The sequence below is a fragment of the Aptenodytes forsteri genome, unplaced genomic scaffold (assembly GCF_000699145.1).
Source record: "Aptenodytes forsteri isolate BGI_AS27 unplaced genomic scaffold, ASM69914v1 Scaffold563, whole genome shotgun sequence".
Classification (NCBI taxonomy): domain Eukaryota; kingdom Metazoa; phylum Chordata; class Aves; order Sphenisciformes; family Spheniscidae; genus Aptenodytes; species Aptenodytes forsteri.
Window position 1 is genome coordinate 487,519 of NW_008795318.1, and position 18,694 is coordinate 506,212.

The window sequence follows — 18,694 nt, forward strand, 5'->3', positions numbered from 1 at the left end:
CTTCCCCGGCCCTGCCGCGAGCCGCCCCCGGCGCTGAGGGAGGGGGGCGGCCGGGCCGCTGCCCCCGCAGCCCGACCCTGGTGAGCAGGGTCGGCGCGGGTGCCTTGTGCGTGGGGACAGGGCTGCACCGCTGCTGGGGACCCGCAGGGCTCGGGGCGGAGGTGACAACGCCGCCGCGGCCGCGGGCTTCGGCCATGGCTGGCTCTGGTCCAGGCTCTCGCCGTGAGGCCTTGCCCTGAGGCTGGGGAGCTGATGGGGGATTCGGGCAAGCTGGTCCCGTCTGCCATGTCGCTGGTCTCCAGGTTTCGTGCGGTTATGGAGGGGGAGCGGGAGTAAGGCGGCGAGGCTGTGCTGTGCCTCGGGGCACCGGCCGGTTCCCGGGGGCAGCCGTCAGGTCTGGCAGGGCCGTGCTGGTAGCACGGCACTCCCTCTGGCACCTTGCGCTTTGCTGCACAGCGTCCTGTGGTAGCAGACCAAGACGCTGCTGTCGAAAGGGATGTCCATAGCTCCTAAGGTATTCAGCTGAAAGCTTACATCACCACAAGGTTTGGCAATGCCCCCTTTTCTGTGTCTTCCCCCCCAATAATTAGTGCAGAATCTTGACCTGTTTTTGGGTAATAGCAGATTGAAAGGGCTGCTGGCTAGCCATGCTGTTGGGGTGAGCTTTTTGCAGCAGAAGCAGCTTCCACCTGTGACCTGTGAAATACTGCTTTATTTCTGCAGGCTGAAGAGGAGGGGTTAAGCGAAAGGAAATCAGGATGGTGTATAGCGAGGGTGGCTGCCTAGAGGTCTAACAGATGTTGCTCATGTCCTGGGAGCTCGTTTAGTTCTTGTCTTAATTTGGGAGCCCAGCAGCACACTGGCAGAAAAATAGTAGGCTGTCCTGTCTAAGGGGCAGAGGGGTTTTGCTCTATTGAGAAATTGCATCTCAGGTTCTTCTGAGCTACAGTGGAGAGTTGTGCTGTTCTGAGCCGCCTTTGGTGGTGAGGGAATAACAGCTGCTAAGAAAACTTGGGAACGATGGCAGAAAGATAGTTAATGATGGGGAATGAATTCAGAAGAAAAGAGCATGGATGCAAAGGGCTAAAGAGTAATAGGAGAAAATCTGTGTGAAAACTCAAGAGATGAAGACTAGGACTGGAAAATGAAGCATAGAAAGTAAGGCTGGAAGAGCCTTTGAGAAATCATATTTATACCTTCTAAAGCAGTATTGCTTTTATCTGCATTGCTCAGGAATGGCTTCTGTGAACACGTTCTTAAAAACCTGCAATTGTGGATGTTCCACAACATCACTAGGCAAAAAGAGAAGTGGATGAATTAATGTTTTAAGGGTTTCTTCCAAAGTCTCTTCTGGATGCCAAATAGTTCAGAGTGCCTTCAGCTTTGGACTGTCCTTCATCCACTGGGAAACATGCTTATAAAGTGAGACTGGGGGGGGAAATCAAGCCTGTAGGGATCTTCTCAGTCTGCTCTTCACAAAGAAAATCCAGTATGAGGCAATCCTTCATGTTGCCAGCCAAGAAGAGAGCGCTCCCCTCCCCCAGTTTATCGATGTGTGTAATGAAAGAAGGTTCACTGGGGCCCCGAATAAAGGAAGGAGAAAAAGCTTCATTCTTGGCTGGATTCATTTCACATCTTTGTGGTCTAGGTGAGACGTAACTGCCATGTGGAAAAAGGGTGGGGTGTTGGCGCTCCCATATTTACATACTGTAGAAGGGCACTGGTGTTTGCTTGTGCAGGATGCGTGACTGGACTCTCCTGGAGCCTTCTGAGCTCATACCAGCACCAACCTCCGTGTAACCTCCTAGTCCATGACACCCTGGATTCAAAACCAGGCTGCAATAATGGAGAGAGGCAAATCCTTCAAAGCTATTAGCCCAAAATACGCTTTGCTTTCTCAGCAACATGTTTCCTTTTTTGCAGCCTTCTCCTCTGACATCAGGTAGCTGGACAAATAGATTTTCGTCAAATCATCAGCTCATGAAACCATGAGCTTAGCAATGCGCTATGCCGTGTTTCCTAAGGCTCTGATGGAAGGAAGTGGTTGAGCAGTGTTCACTCACTAGTGAAGGTTCAGAGTTGGCACTGAAGTTAAATTTTTCTTAAAAATAAGTTCTTATAATTGCCAGGCTTTCGTTAATTAAAAAATATGAGCGTTCCCCTGTGAACATTTAAAAACAATTAAATAAATCTGTAAGGGACATAACACTTGAATGCTTGTAGCACACGTGGAGCCCAGAACTGGAAAATCGAACCAAGTCTGGACACAAATGAAATTGACTTAATTGATTTTTTTAATTGCCAAAGAGAAACACTGAAGGTGTAAGAGTATTAAAAAAGAAAAATCACTTCAGATTTCAGTGACTAGAAAAGGGCAGTAGTACCAGAAGGAAGGAATTAGCTTATGCTACAGATGTATATTTATAATCACACATGGAGAAATGGGCTTTAGGATTTTTATATGATATATATATGTTACATTATACTGCACACCTTTAAATTGATAGGGACCACCCTTTTAATAATAAAACAGGTGTGCTTTATCATAGAGAATGTGTGAGCCCTCCCAAATTGCCCATAAAAATGCTTTCTACTTAACAGGTGAAGGGAAACGTAGATTGTGAGTGTGACAACTAGTCAGTGGCAGAGCAGGGAACTGAAGCTGGGAGCTGTAACTGCTGCGGAAACACGCTTTCTTTTCTCAGCCAGTTGACTAGTAAACGGTTTCTGCAAGCAACCGACTGGAACATAAGACATTTTGATCTTGTGAACTAGCTTGTTATATTTTAATGCTAGCTATGCCTCTGCTTTTAAAGAAATGGGAAGGATCAAACAGGAGGGACCAACTCCAGTCCTTTCTTTTTCCCTGATGTGGAAATGCAGTAATACAACAGGCTGTTAATTTGAACCTGATAAAAGTACATCTTGTGCTTAGAGAGAGGTTGGTTTCTGGTAGCCTGTTTCTGATAGTATTCAAGCTTGAATCGAGTATCCAAGTCTCTCAGGTTGATCAAAAGCAAAGTTGTCTTAAAAGCAAAGCTGTAACTAACACTTCACCCAGCTGACTTTTGTCCTAGGCTTTCCCTGCCAGACTTCCACAAATCCCATTTTCCAGTTTCCTTTGCAACAGTCTCTGCTATGGGAGCAGAGAACTGGCGACAGACTCATGTGGAGCCTCTCCTTGATTCTGCGCTGCTGACTGCAAAGATCCTATAGAAAAACTTACTGTTGCTCTGAAATCTGTGTGGAGCTGCTGTCCTTGGCAGCAGGGATGGAATCTTGCTAGTTATTAATGTTTTGAAAAATCTGTCCTCAGGCTTTCCTTTTGCACGGTGGCTCACAAACAGGTGGTACAAAGGTGCGTGAATTGCCTCAAACTAATCTGCTGTCCCTGCAGGGTTGCCTGATCTCCTAGAGCTCAATCAAGGGCTGCATGAATGGCTCTCTGGTCATTACACTCCACAGTTCTGCCTCATTTGGGGTGGAAAGGAGCACGCTGCTGTCACATATTATCTGAGCTTGTGTAGTACTGGCTAGAAATGCTGGTGAGGGACGAGGGGCCTGCTCTGCTTTCGAGTCCTAGAAGAAGGAGAGTCCCTGCCCCAAATGCCTCGCTACCTTGGCTAATGGGATGCGCAGTTGGTGTGTTGGCAAGAAGCAAAAGGAGAATACAGTGAGCAAGACTAGTGGCTGCTTGCCCCCTTGATTCTCCGCTGGCGATTTGCAGCAACCTCAGAATTGGTTTAAGGACAATCCTCCACTAGGGACATGTTGGAAGAATTGTTGGGAATGGGCATTCGATATAAAGGTATAAGTGCAGAGAGCTCTTGGTTGGGAGGAGGGTGCAAACACTCACCCTTCCTGAGTTTTTGAGGGATTGTATCTGAAAGAGAAAGCGAAGGTGGTACTACCGTCAGGCTGAGGACAGTAACAAATGGGGGGGGCTGTGCCTTGGGACCTTTTCCTGTTTATAGGACATGGTCAGCTCAACTCAGTTTTCCTGTTTCCTGTGACATATCCTGTTTGCCTGGGGATTGCCTGTTCAGGGCTGTGATTCTCTGTTCAGTAACTAGCAAGATGCTTGCAAGCCGAGCGTCTTCCTTTTCTGAGTCCTCCAGCATGCATGTATGGTGTGCTTTAAAGAACCTGAAACCCAACATTTATAACTATTGGGAAATAAAGACTGGAGGTGTCCAGTAGGACTGGTTCCACCTTTGTGTGGCCAGCATGCAGGTGGGAGGTCTTTACACCTTGCCCAGGTGAACTGAAGGCAAAAGTCTCCCTCCTTGCCCACTCTGAGATGTCACATCACCTCAGCTCTGCCCACTGTGTTCTCGGCAACCACTCTGCGCTACAGTCATCTCTTCCCTTTGGTGTGGAGAGCTTGGTTCAGGCAGCAACGTCTCGCTCTGCCAGTTAGCTCTGTAACTTCAGCAGCCTCTGCAGTGGGGTGCACGGCGGGTCAGGAACTTCCTTTGCTCTCCAGGTGTGCTGGTTGTGTTTCCAGAGTAGAGTTGAGCTACCGAGCCCTTGATTCTTGTGGCAAGGATGAAGGCCTCGTTCTCATTACACTGCTGGTGCAGAGCTGGTTGTCTGCGCTATGTTGGAGGCACATCAGGTTCTTTCTTATCTGTGTGCTGCAGCTCCCTCACCAAGAGAGGACACATCTGTGCTGATCTGGAGGATCTGAAGTGGCCTCAGCTCACAGCATTGCTGGTGAGGATTCAGCTCCTTGTGAGCTCTTCTGGTTAAAGCTCTGTCAAGGCTAGCTGTGGTGCTGTGGGATTTGTTACTGCAGCATGTGCAGTACCAACACTTTTAACTAAATCTTGACATTTCCAAATGAAGATATCCATGGCTGGTGAACAAGACTGTTCTGGGTCTCTGTATTTCCCTCCTCTGTGAGCTAGATACAGGTTGTTGGGTGAGCTCAGCATGAGGAAATGGATATTTAGATCCCCAGAGATGCTGTGTGCAGAATACAATCAGCTTAAAAACATCCAGTAATGTTCTGTCAAGGAGATTAATATTACGTGGATCGAGTAGCTTCATGATGCCAGACTGTTAATTAAAACAGGGGGGCTGCGGGGTTGTGAGTGACTCAGTACTGAATCCATGTCCCAGGATTGTACACGGGATACCATCTGTTGGATGAGGAGCTGACTTGCTGCAGCTATTAAAATTGAAAGAAATGGTGTTTTAGCGTAATCTGCTTGCCAAGATGGCAGCCGTGACATTAATGTGGCTGCAGTATCCAACGTTGCAGCTTGAGTAATTGCTCCTATGCTTCTCTACCTCCATGTAATTTTAGTCGGAGACTCTGTTCTTCAATCCATCTTAGCTGTTGTGTTACCGTCTGTAAAATAGTGGCTGTGTTCAGCCTCTGAGGAGGCCTCAGGCTAGTGGGAGGTAAAGGGATCTGTGTCTACTGGAGAGAAATGGTTTTCTCCTTCCCCTCTAGATGAGAGTGAAACCATTATTTATGCATGATCTCCAATTAGCAGCAATTGCTGCTCACTGTTGTCAGTGGGAGTGGCTGTGGCAGGCAGCCAGTAGATACATGTGGCAATTATACATGTGGTTGTGGTACGTGGTTTGAAAGGGGGTATAGGAAGTGTAGGATGTTTTGTGCATTACATGGATTGGATTTCCAAATACTTGGCTCTTTTTGAGGAGTGTAATTAGAGATCAGATTTGCAAAATAGCTTTGCTTCCATTTAAGCATTTCATGCCAGGTTGCAGAAGAGCACAGCTCCTTCACATGCTCAGGAAGCTGAAAGTCAGGCTGTAAATGCTTGGGTGTTCCTACAGATCCCCTCTGAGGAGCTGGGATCTTGAACCATTTGGAAAAAAGTTGCTCTTCCCTTGGAAGGAGGTTTGGTGGCACCTTGCTTTGGTGGCCGGGTGATAAAATGAAGAGTGTTTCGGCACTAGAGCAGAGTTTAAGAAGATGCCTAAACACGTGTGGATTTTTTTCTGGCTTTGTTTTTAAAGACTGGGGAGTTGCTTGGGCTGATTCATTGCATGGCTGGAAGGACCAGGACAAGCAATAAGGAGCCTCTATGGCACTGGAGCGTTAAGGCAGAGAGCTGCAGGGCAGTAACCTGCTATACCAGTTTGGGGGCGGGCAGGCTACCTGCCTGCCCCCTCTCACTTTTTGGCCTTTGGGTGGTAGTGACACATCACCTGCTCGCAGACTGTGGCTGTTAATTCAGGAGGTGTTAGCAAAGGGGGAAATACAGCACTTCTTGGTGTCAGAGCTGTGAATGAGCTTTTCTCCCCAGAGTCGCGTCTTGGCTGCATTTAGAAACAGCATAGAGCTGGACAAGTTTTCTGCCTGCTACAGCAGAGCTGGGAGTGGGCAGGAATTGTTTAAGTTAAACACATGTTCATATTTTTGCCCCTTTCCCATCTGACATGCTAGCCCCGCCCACGGTGCTGATTATTGCAGTTAGCGAGAGCTGCTGTTTGCTTTAGAGCTGCTGCACATTGCAGGCAGGAGGCTCTCCCTCGCCCCAAGCCAAGGGCTGGGGGTGCTCAGGTGGACGGCTCTTCTGACCTGCCGAAAGTGCCGCCACACCTCAGCATGGCTGGGGAAACTGCTCTGGAAAAGCTTCCATTTTCCTTTTCTGATTGAAATCATGGATCCATCTCCTTCACACTGCGCAGCATAAATACACATGTATTTATCCCCCTCCTGTAGCAGGACCTTTGGGCTGGATGAGCACTCCCAGCCTTGTTTGGGCAATGCCTATCTCTTGGCAAGTATCAGCACTTAGATGGGAAGAGCTGTGCTCAGGTTTAGGCTGTCTGAAAAGTTAAGTCTTTCCTGATTGTTCAGAGCTCCCAGGCTTTGGATGCCTGAGATGTTGTGTAATGGAGATGCCTTCTTGTTTAGCAAACAGTGCTGGCATTTTCACCTTTTGGGGAGTGGCAGGTCATTGCCACGTTTCCACAGGGTTGGAGGCACTGCTGGCCCTGTGTGTCTGAGCCTCTGTTTCACCTTGAATAGCCAGCGCTGTTCTCTGGCTCTGCAAAGCCACAAAGGGCAAAGCAAGGTCGCAGTCTGCTTTGTTCAGCCACATATAACCTGATGCCCGGGTTGTCATCATTGTTGTTTTGATTTCTAAGCTGATGCCACGCTGTCAGGAAGAAGCTGGGGGAAGTAACACTGGGACTCTGCAGTCAGCTGTACAGAGCTGTCTTTTCAGCTGCAGGCTGGCAAACAGACCGTCCTTGTGGCCAGTAGCCCTAGCACTGGGGTTGCAGGGTGGACTTGAGGAGAATCCTTGTTCTCCCACTGTGAAAAGGGAACAACAGTGCTGGTAAAAGAAGGGGTTGTCTGCACCTGCAGAGCCAGAAAAGCTAATTGGGAGAGGTGTGTTCCCAGGCATGGGGATTGGGCTTCTCAGACCACAGGTCTGAAATGGATTGCTTTTTTTGGTATCTCGGTCTCCTCCTTCCATCTTCCTCTTTGAATTGCACACTTAGTGCTTTTTAAGAACAAAGCCTTGGCAGCGACCAGCTGCACTGAGTCCAGTTCCCCATAAATATTTGATTCAGAAAGATCAATTCTGTTGCATGCGTAAGTGCTTTGGGGTGGGTCTGTCAGTTCCGTGGGTCTGTTCATGCCCTAATGTCAGATGGCTCTGATTGCTTCCTCGAGACTTTGGTTACAATAGAAGTGGTTCCAGTGCATGCTCAGGGCATCCTTGGCTTGCTCTGAAGGTGACAGAGTACATGACAGCAGCCTGGCCCCTGTGCGTCGGTAAAGATCTTGTAATACATGCCCTAGGTTGCAGACAAGCAGGAGGCCTCATGTATGCTGTGACTCCATGAAAGACTTGGAGAGTCCCAGTCTGACGCAGCTGGTCACATACATGTCTTGCTGCTCACCCCCTTGCTGTGAGGGAATGATCTGTTTGGGAGATCAAATCGGCCAAAGCCCTGATAACAAAAGAAGTTGAGGTACAAAACCAGTGCCAGTATGTTTTATTGAACCTCTTCTGTGCCTGGTCCCATCCCCAAGCCAGGCATAATCACTGATGTTTGGACCTCATAGAATGGTGGTTCTGCATCTGTAACCATGTTTGTCTCTCTGTAGCCCGTGGAGGCAACGGATGATGCCTTTTGGGACCAGTTCTGGGCAGACACAGCCACTTCAGTTCAGGATGTCTTTGCCCTTGTACCAGCTGCAGAGATCCGAGCAGTGAGAGAAGAATCGCCTTCAAACTTGGCGACTTTATGTTACAAGGTAAGATTGGTGCTGTCTTATTCCTTGGTGCTATGCTAGTAGGAGGCTGTCCCTGCATCAGTAGTCCTATGGCTCCCAAGGGGAGACAGGTATCATATTATTTCCTTGTACCACATGATGTGCTTGCTTGTCCCGGTCTCCTCCTGATGGTAACTCTCAGCCGTTCCTCTCTTGGCTTAGCACACACCACAGCTGGCATTTTCTCACTTTGGAGCCTTTTTCCTCTTGTCCCCATCCTGTGTTTCACCCTGCCCTCTTGGGTCTTGCCTGCTATGTAAACTGCTTGCTGCTTAGGGGACTTTGTACCAAGGCTGCATATTTGTGGGGAGGCTGGTACGTCCAGTACCCTGTCTGCATCTAATTGCTCCTCACCATGCATCAGTCTGGCTTTAAGCCGATAGATCGCAGAGGGATGTGGAGATTGTCACTGTATAACTGCCTGGATGAAGTTGGGGGGAGATCTTAAGACTTTTCTTCCTTCTGCTGTGACATCAGAACATCCCTGATGCTGCTTCCGGTGTTGCCATGTCCTTGCGTGGAGTACAAAGGACATTGACTCATGTTTCTACCCTGCCAGGTTTGGCAAATTGTGAAGCTGGTGAGCAACAGCCTGAGACTTATTCTTCCTGGGAAAGTGCAGGTGTTAGGAAAGCTCCCGATGTGAGCCATGCAAAGAGTAGCCTTGAATTTGTAGTATTGGAAACATTTGGAATGGCATTTTCCCAGTTTTAACTGGTTGTCGTTGTCCTGTTTTTCTTTCCTGCTCTACAAAATGTGAATGAGACCTACTGAATCATAGTGAAGGTACCTCTGACTGGGAATCGTGCCTCAGACACATGCCTGTAGTGGATACTTAAGAATACAAAACCGAGGAAAAATGGAATGGTTCTTCCCTAGTGCTGTCTCCTGGCTTCTGGCATTCAGCAGCTTGGGAATTGAGAAGGGCTGGGGAGACCTGTACTGACCACATAACCCCTTTGTCTCTTGTGTCCTCTTTCCCCCAAAACCAGGACTGAAATACAGGCTGTTCTCCGTACTGGAAACAGATGTGTTGGGAGACCTGGTTGCTGTAGGGCTGTTTATCCAGGAGCCCTAGATCTTGGGATATGAGGGTCAGAGGATCCTGCAGTGCTTTTGCCAGGCTGAGAGCCCTGACCTGTGCCAGGTGCACTGTGCCACTGGACTTAGCAGTGCTGCATGTTTGTGGAGAGCACAACAGCATGGCTGAAACATCATTTGCAGTCATGGCTGGAGACTCAGACTGTACAGAGTCATAAATGTGCCTGAAAAAGTAGTTAAGCTCAGTCATAGAGTAGTGTGTGGACAGACTGAGGCTACACAAACAACATTTAAATACCCATTAAGGCAGTGACGCAGGCTAGCAGAGTCAGTGACCCAGACAGTCTGCTATGAAAATAAGCAGAGACGCATGACCTCATGAATTAAAAAGCAGCAAGGTGAATCCTTGGTAAATGTTTTGGCTTTCATTCCCCCTCTGTTTCCCCTTGGGATCAGGGAGTAAGAGCAAGTGGGTGCAGCTACTGGGGGAAGGAGCTGCCCTTTTCTGTCTGTGGGTAAAACCTGCCGTTGCCTCCTGGGGCTGTGGTTACTGCCTGGCAAGACCCACGTGCTATTCTGAAAAACCCAGTGTGACTGTCTCCATGGGCAGTTTCAGTAGTGATCGGATGGACTGCAGAGACTCAGTCCAGAAGCTCTTTCCAGAGCAGCAGTCCTATTCACAGCGTCATTGGGGGAAACCTGGGCTACCACCCTGCTCTGCAGCAGGACCTCAGCAGCCTCTGCTGGAGGCCATATCCGTACACTTAATAGTCAGAGGCAGCAGCTTAGGTCCCACCTCCTGAGTCAGGAGAGGTCCCTGCTCTAATCACAACAGCACATACAGATATGTCAGACTTTGTGTGTTTCTGTGCAATCTCCCTCTGCCAGTGCCTCACACCATGCAGCACAGTGCTGCTGCCTTGGTTCTGCCTGCGTCTCGTGTACCTGATGTGGCTGATTAATCTGATCTGCTCTTTGCAGTGTGTGGTGTCATGGAGCATTGCTGGAAGGAGCCTTCTGGTGCTATGGCTGTCTGTCTCACGTGACACAACACGTGTGCTGCATGGATTAGCCCTGGAACGTGAAATCCCTTGCAGTGGGACAGTAGAAATTCAGGAAGCTCTGTTTAAGATCATTAACCCTATTTCTGCAGTGTTTCAAACAGCAACAGCGCCTGTACCATTGAACTCAGAGAAAATGGGCTCCAAGAACTGCTTATAGCTCTTTGTGAGGGTGTCACCAGCAGGACAGACCTGACCAAGTCATGCTAACTTGTGTCCAGGCTGATGCTACCTGCCTTGGTTTTGTTTCCTTCAGGCTGTGGAGAAGCTGGTGCAGGGAGCAGAGAGCGGCTGCCACACGGAGAAGGAGAGGCAAATCATCTTGAACTGCTGCCGGCTCCTCACCCGTATCCTGCCTTACATCTTCGAGGACCCAGACTGGAGAGGTTTCTTCTGGTCAACTGTCCCTGGGGCTGGCCGAGGAGGGGTCTGTCTCTTGGCACTTATTCTTTCTGGAGGGTGAAGGGGAGGCTGCAGTGAGGAGATCCTATATACTTTTGGGGGCAACTTCATTCCAGTTATTTCTATTTGGTCAGAAATTAGGTGGCACCTTCTACATTCTTTTCCTTCCTTTGATTCTTGCTGCTCTTCCTTTCACCCTCAGCTGCTTTGTTTAGCACAGCTTGATGCATCATCTGAATATTTCACTTGGGTGCGTGGCTGTAGGAGAGCACTGGTATGTGAGGGAAGGCTTCTCCAGTATAACTGAAAGTGTGAATCGAAATGAACGTGAGCGTAGTACTAAAGGCTGTATGACTTTCTTAAACTGAAATGACCTTATTCCATTAACTAAAGTTGATTTAAGACTCAAGTCAAATTGAAATAGGGTGTCATTTCCACTGATTTTACAACGTCACATTAAAAGCAAATAGTGCCAGAGAAACTCTCAGCAGTGTGACTCAATACCCTGCTTATGAGCTGAGTGATACAGTTTTAACCAGGGGCCTAGCCTGATAGGTGAAGCCCACAGCTGAGCAAGAGTGGTTAAAGAATTAGGTACTGTTTCTAGTTCTGTCAGTGACATGTATAACCTCAGGGGAGTCTCTGAACCTCCCTACATTTCTCTGGAGAGCGGGCACAGTAGTGCTCGTCTGTGTTTCTCAGAGGAACAGGGTGAAAGTGCTTTAGGATCTCCTGCATATAGGAGAAATAGTATTGAAAACAAAGTTGAGTTAGGCCAGGAATTTGCCCGCTTGCTCCCTCAGCAGCTGCCTGTTCTGTTCATAGAGAGCACTCTCCTACGAGTTTCTGAATCTGCAGGTCAGCATGGCTGTACTGAAGAGTGTGGTTTCCCCTGAACGTTAAGTGTACTGCAGTGTTTTTGAGGAAGATTATAAAGGATTGGCAGTGGTTGGTACAGTACAAACCTTGCACCTTGTGTTGTCTCTGCCTGTCACCTCTAATCTGTTTTGCCTGAGGCCACTTCAAGGGAAAGTTCTGGGTGGTGGAAAGGGAAGTCTTTGCTAGCCCCTGCTATGTGTTATGTGATCTGCATGATTGGGAGGGTGGTGGTTGTCCACCCTTTCATCCCTGCAGGGGCCAGGGAGTGCTGGATGGGCTTAACAATGGAGAAGCTTGTTTTGGGAGGGAACATGTGGGGTGCCTGGTGCTCTGATTCAGCCAGGCTGCTGTTACAACTGTTTTTGCAACTTGCTCAGTAGTTGGAGGAGTTTCTCAGCCTTGGCGAGGTGGGGTCACCCCAAGGCGAACCAGCCCAGTGCATGTGTGCTGGGTTTGGAAGCCCTCCCGCTGCGTTGTGCCTCCTGAATGTCAGTGGGGCTGTTGTGGTTCAGTGTGCTGCATCATTTAACCATGTGCAGAAGCAGTTGTAAGGCTGGTTGAGCTGCCTGGCAGGGGATAACAAATAAAGCCCTGAGACGTTAGGGAAGCTGGGGTCATGCTTAATCTTGGGGGCAACTGCTTTGCTGTCTGAAGTCTGATTTCTCCCTGAGAACTGAAGGGGAAGATGGTGGTATGCCTGGACCATTAGTAAATATCTCTGTGATTATCCATCACCTGCTTCGTGATGCAGTGAGGGATGGCAGAGCTCCTGGGGGATGGGTGCCTCTCTCCTTGTAAGGGGGTCTGTATTATGTACAGATCTATTAGTTTGTTGTGTGTCACCCATTTTGGATGTGGTGGTACCCAGAGCCTGCAGGGACTTTTTCTGGCAACTGAGGTGATGTTAGCAAAGATCATTCTTGGAAAATAAATCCCCTTGGACACTAATGCTTTTCATTTCATCTCTGACTGTGAGCCCAAGTAAAAGCATCTTTGCTGTGCTGGCACCATCCATCGTCTCTGGGCCTCTCCTTACATCCGGGATCTGTTTGACGGTAGTCTTCCTGCTGTTGCTGAGACAGACGTCAGAGCCACACAGGCTATTATCTCTGTTAGCTGCCTGCTGTGATTTAAAAGCTGTGTGTCGTGGGCAGGCTGACAGAAGCCTGGCTGAGATAGATAAGCTCCTGCCATTCCTGCTCCCTGCCTTTCCCTCCAGCACCAGTGTGTGGTGGGGAAGGCCTCCCATCCGGGATGCTCTTTGACAGGCAGGATCTGGCAAGGTTTCCCATGGCAACGGCTGCAGAGGAGTAGCCATGCGTGATTTGAGTGATTGCTTTGAACGCTGGAGACAGCAAAATCCCTTCTGCTGTAATGCTTGCTCAGCCATGGCAGGCTGAGGCGGCCCCTTGCTGACCATGGTGCACGCGGCCTCTCCTGGTTCTGTCACCTCCAGTTCTGGGCAGCCCGTGCAGGACTTTGAGAGGTTTCACACCTTATCGCTGCTGGCTGGCTTCTTCCTATTGCTGTCTCTGTGCACCATCCAAATCATCCTCCTTCATGACTGTAAAACCCTCTTTTCTGTAAATGGTTCCCTTTCCTTTTGTCTTCAATAAGTCAAACATCTCCACGTGGCAGGGTCCAGTGCTGCTCTTCTGTTTCCCCGACATCTCTAGGTCTTTGTCTGCTCAGTTTGGTGTCATTAAAGAGCTTGTTCCCAGTTAGTCATCACCTTCCAGGGGGGAATTTTCTTTCCTCTACTGGCTGGGTTTTGTGTGTTTCTTCCTCTTGTTCCTTTGTAACTTCTTGCCTCCCTGCATGTTCTTGGGGAGTGTATCTTCTCTTGCTGTGTTATACTAGTGTTACTGTGCTCTTTGCTACCCCTAGGCTGACAATACTCTTCCACATTTCTTGCTTTTAGGGAGATGAAGATGACGAAAACGCCCGGCCACTGGCTGAGTCGTTGCTCCTTGCTGTCGCAGATCTGCTCTTCTGTCCCGATTTCACTGTGCAGAGCCACCGGAGGAGCACAGTGGTAAGTTGAATCATGAGATTGTAGATCTCATCATTGTAGATGAGAGGTAGATGAGCTGCATGGTGGGGGCGTACCCTGGAAAACCCCAGCAGCTTCCTGCAAACCTGCAGGCAGGAAAATACGGAGTTGCTGAGCTTGACCCACGGTGACTAATGTTGATCAATATTTTGGGTTCAGTGTGGTGTTTGTGCCTTCTAAAACAGATGTTCTGAGACAGCTGGGTGAGTCTCAGCTGGAGTGGCTGGCACATACCCCTGCACTACAGCTTGCCGCTCAGGAAACGGTGGTTGTGCTGGCAAAACAATCGCTCTTCTGTTGTTGCCATCAGAGCAGAGACCTTTAGCACCTTGTTCCTTTCACTGGCGATTTGGTGCGGTCTTGGGCAGGAAGCAGCTGTTTGCCTGATCGCAGGTGCTGTGACGTGAATGAGTAGATGGTCTCTGTTGTGTCTTTTCACCTCCTCTCCCTCTTTGTAAGGAAAAGGTGGTTGTGCTGGCAAAACAATCGCTCTTCTGTTGTTGCCATCAGAGCAGAGACCTTTAGCACCTTGTTCCTTTCACTGGCGATTTGGTGCGGTCTTGGGCAGGAAGCAGCTGTTTGCCTGATCGCAGGTGCTGTGACGTGAATGAGTAGATGGTCTCTGTTGTGTCTTTTCACCTCCTCTCCCTCTTTGTATCATTGCAGCAAAGACAAATGTGTTCTGATCTTTATGGTGACTGTCTTTACTTCAGAGGAGTTCCCTGAAGCAGGGATCTCGTACCAGGTGTGCTAAGGACAGATTCTGGTGCATCTCCCTCCCTCCCTCCCTCTCTATTTCTCTCTCCCTACCAATAAGAATGTGGTGTTTCTTTTAGGTCCAGTCTATAAACAAAACTAGGCAGCCCTCCTTTTTGGTATAGCTATGAAGTAAATTAAAAATGAACGTGCTAAACCACTGTGCATTTGATGACTGCAAAATTCCCTGACAAACCTGAGTACTAAATTGCTTGCTTGAAGTTTCTGGGTAGTAGAAACAGGGTTAAAATCTGCCACCTGGGGATGAAGGGGTGAGGCTGGATCAGAGCCACATGGGTATGTGCTAAGAGTAAGTGGGAGTGTGGCTGAGAGAGATGGACTTGTCTTGTGCTGTCACTTGGGATGGATTGCACAAGTGGGGGTGACAACAGTTTTTCCTGGGAGAGCCCCCCTGCTGCACCTGTGATTTCTCCCTTGGCAGCAGCCAGCCTGGCTTTCCAGGGCGCTGGGCAAGTTGAATTACACAATGAGATTGTGAATGCTTTATGTTCCTTGCTGTTAGCTGCCTGTCTGCTGCCTGCAGCCTCTGTAGTCTTTGCCTAGCTGTCTTTCCTCTGGATCTGGTATGACCTGCGCTCTTGAGTCTGACTGCAGGTTAAGAGCAGAGAGATGGGTACAACCACCTCATGCTCATGGCAGAACAGCATACGGCCCCAGAGGTACAGATTATGGTGGATAGTTGCTGAAGCAGAATTGAGTAAAGAGGGGAGAGTAAGAGCTGGGAGGGAATGGGCAAAGGAGACCCAGGAGTGACCCATACTCTTTTGCTGTTTGCCCTCCTATTGAAGTCAGCCCTGGAATTAATGGCTGGAAACTGGGGATCCCTCTGTCATGCATAGTGCCTGCATCTCTGTGTTTTATCACTTACTTGCAAAGGCTGAGCTCTCTGAAGAAATCAGCAACCGCTTTTTTAGGCCTGGGGAACTGCTATAATAATGGCTAGTAACATGCTGTCTCCTCCTAGTGTTCCTGCTTAGTCAAACACAGTAGAAGCAGGTTTGTGGATGTAATTGCATTTCTTTCCACGAAGCCTGTGCCTGGCAGGAGATGTTCAAGATTTGGTTGTGGGGGGATGTCTTGGGCACTCCAATCTCAGCAAGAGTTGTTCTGAGGAGCTTGGTGAGAAACCTGACAGCAGGTGAGCTCTGGCCTATCTGTAGGAAGTGAGTAGCAAGGCAGGAAAAGCCTGGACTGTGGAAGAAGCTGCAGTTGCTTCTGCATCAGCAGTAGCTGCTGTCAACATGCTAGTTTTGTGGGAGCCGTGGTTGAGGTGGTAAGTGCATCCTGGTTGCCCTCAAGCCCTGCTGTCCTGAGATCAGTGCCTTTGTGGGAGGGAGGGAGGAAGGAAGGGAGGTTATGCAATGGGAACCCAGAGCAATTAGAAACAGTCCTCTGATCTGCTTTCCCCAGGTGCAGGGAGGAAAAAAGGCAGGCAGTAGAATTTGCTTAATTAAACCCCAGAAAAGAGACAGCCAAAGTGTGCCAAGTGCACTTGATGCAAACATATTCATCTGAGCCCTTGCTCCTGGTCATTTCTGGAGGGTTGGCAGGTGGTTTTCAATGGCTGCTTGTCTCAGCAAAGCTGCTTCAACCCTGACCTGACTGACCATGACAAAGAAGAAGGGCAAACTGCTGTGGTTCATCTCCTCAGGTTGCAAAGCAAAAGTTTGGGAGTCATGCCAGCAGCTGTCAAGGGACTGGGAGGGTTCTGACTAGGAGAAATAACATATTTGTGGTCACCTTCTTGCTTTACCTTCTGAAAAGCAAGACACAGCCATATCCACTTTTATTATAAATGAGGGTTAATTTGCGGCTTCTCCTGCCTTTGGGGTGCAGCCATTGCGAGTCACAATTATGTGGGTAAACTCAACATGATATGCTCTGAGATAGGGCCGAGGTGTCGAGCAGGACTGAACCCCTGTGTGGTGCTCCTGATCTGCAAAGGAAGAGCCCTGACCTGGGCTGTGTTTCATGGGGTGTGGAGGAAAGGAGAGGAGATGGTGATGCATCCAGTAATGAGAACAGAATGTATTTTGGATCCTTTGGCATTGGGTGACCCTTGCCGGTGGAGGTGGCTAGCATTGCACCTTGGCATGCTAGAGGAAGGGCCTCATTCTGCATGGTGCTCAGTACCTATTGAAGATGCGAGGTCCTCTGTCAGTGGTGTTCCCTGGGTGGGGCTGGTATGTACAGCCCGAGTGTTTGGATGCTTCTCTGCTGGAGTCTTTGCTATTGTCAGAGAGGGGGGCTGAACGGCCTTGGATACCACTAGCGTTGCCTTCTGTGGTCTGACCTCTTATTTCTCTCACAGGACACAGCAGAAGATATCCACTCCATCGACAGCTGTGAGTACATCTGGGAGGCAGGAGTGGGCTTTGCTCATTCTCCGCAGCCTAACTACATCCATGACTTGAATAGGTAAGAGGGTCTGCAAAGGCAGAATGGAAAGAAGCTGGGCTCAGGAGAGGGGGATCTGGGGGCTCCTTGCCTCCTCGGGTGTCTGTGATTCCCAAGGGGCTTTCTCCTTGTTCCTTTCTGAGCTAACAGGACTGGCAACACAGGGAAAAAAAAAAAACAGCTGACCTTTTGAATAGCTTTTTGTAGTATGGTATGGGAGTCAAAGTGTCTGCAACAGGAACTGGCAAAACATTGCTGCTTTGAAGATGCCTAGGAGCTCTGCACTGTATTTCTTTTTCATAAGGCAGCAGTTCTGCTGAGCTTTGAGCCAGTGACAGCAGTGTTGCTTATGAAATGGGCTTAGCTCTCTGTGGGGAGGACTTTCTAGATGGGACTGAGCCTTCCTTATGTGTTGTTGGGGTAAATGATTGTGCCTCCTGTGCCCAGTCCCTGCTCCTGAATGGCTCCAGGCCTTGGCTTCTTCCTTTCTTTCAGGACAGAGCTGCTTAAGCTGCTGCTGACCTGTTTCTCTGAGGCCATGTATCTGCCTCCCTCCTCAGACAGCAGCAACACTAACCCCTGGGTGCAGTTCTTCTGCTCTACGGAGAACAGGTGAGGGTGAAAGATGGGGGACTGGGTGCCAGGGGGAGAAATACCTTCAAATATCTTCCACGGAGTGTGTTTGTAATGGGGGACCATAGGACTTGCTACCTCCAACATCTAGGGGCTGTTGTCCTTTTTCTTTGTCCCTGTCTTACATACGCCCCATTAGCATCTCTGCTTAGTGAGAATTGTTCCTCAGCAGCAAAAGGAGAAACTGAGCATGGTGCTCACTGGAGTTTGATGAAGGACTGATCCCTGTCCTGTGGGAAATGGCAGATCCTGTTCCCTGCTGTAGACCCTGTTCCCTGGTGGGGATGGTGGCCTGGCACTGCAGTGGGTGGTTTGTGGTGGTGGTGGCGGGTGAATGCTGCCCTCTAGTGACATTGTCTCTTCTGGGACTTGCAGCTCCCCAGATGACAGTTGCTCACTTGGGGGAGCACAGTCCTGGCTGAAGGCAGACAGTTTTGTCTTTCCAGAGTCTAGAGAGCTTTGAGGTCATGTCCCCTTTTTCACATTGCTGCACAGGATTCCTCTGGGAGGCCACATGGCTTTTTTCGCCTCCCCTTCCCTCTCAGCTGTAGTCCAGGAGACCAGCTGGGACCTGGAGTGTCAGCTCTTGTCTCTGGGCTGCTCAGTCATGGGCCACTGTTATAGGTTAGAGAAGATGCTAGCGTTTTGTCATGACCCCAGACTCTAGGGGAGAGAGATGACTGTCCCTCCCCAAGGCAGCACCTTTTGCTTCCTGCTTCTGCCATCTGAGAGTGTTTTCTCCTCCCCAGGCATGCACTCCCACTCTTCACCTCGCTCCTGAACGTCGTCTGTGCCTACGACCCGGTGGGTTATGGGATTCCTTACAATCACCTGCTTTTCTCTGATTACCGCGAGCCCCTGGTGGAGGAGGCAGCCCAGGTGCTGATTGTCACTTTGGACTATGACAGCTCCACCAGTTCAAGTCCCACTGTGGATGGCACGACCACTGGCACGGCCATGGATGATGTGGATGTGAGTGACACTGGGATCTGTATTTGCTGCTCTCCTGAACTCCCTGTGGTCCTCTTATATCAGCTTGCATTGAATGTTGACCTGTAGGGCCCAGCACCACTCCTTTCCTTGCAGTCTGCTATTTCTGGCCCAGTCCTGCTTCTTTCCTGTAGGTCACTAAACAGCGGTACATGACCAAACCACTAGGTTTTGGTCACTGACTTGAAC

The 18,694-nt window shown here is 49.3% G+C and overlaps 1 protein-coding gene across 1 annotated transcript in view; it reads left to right on the forward strand.

Annotated features, from left to right (window-relative positions):
- The first annotated feature begins 285 nt into the window (after positions 1–285).
- The window catches only part of HID1 (HID1 domain containing), a 31,609-nt gene continuing 13,200 nt past the window's right edge, over positions 286–18,694 (forward strand). Inside the window, 9 exon segments of the mRNA XM_019472162.1 lie at positions 286–332; positions 7,270–7,355; positions 7,391–7,599; positions 8,105–8,254; positions 10,631–10,801; positions 13,577–13,690; positions 16,797–16,903; positions 17,378–17,494; positions 18,265–18,487. Coding sequence (XP_019327707.1) covers positions 286–332; positions 7,270–7,355; positions 7,391–7,599; positions 8,105–8,254; positions 10,631–10,801; positions 13,577–13,690; positions 16,797–16,903; positions 17,378–17,494; positions 18,265–18,487 — 1,224 coding nt within the window.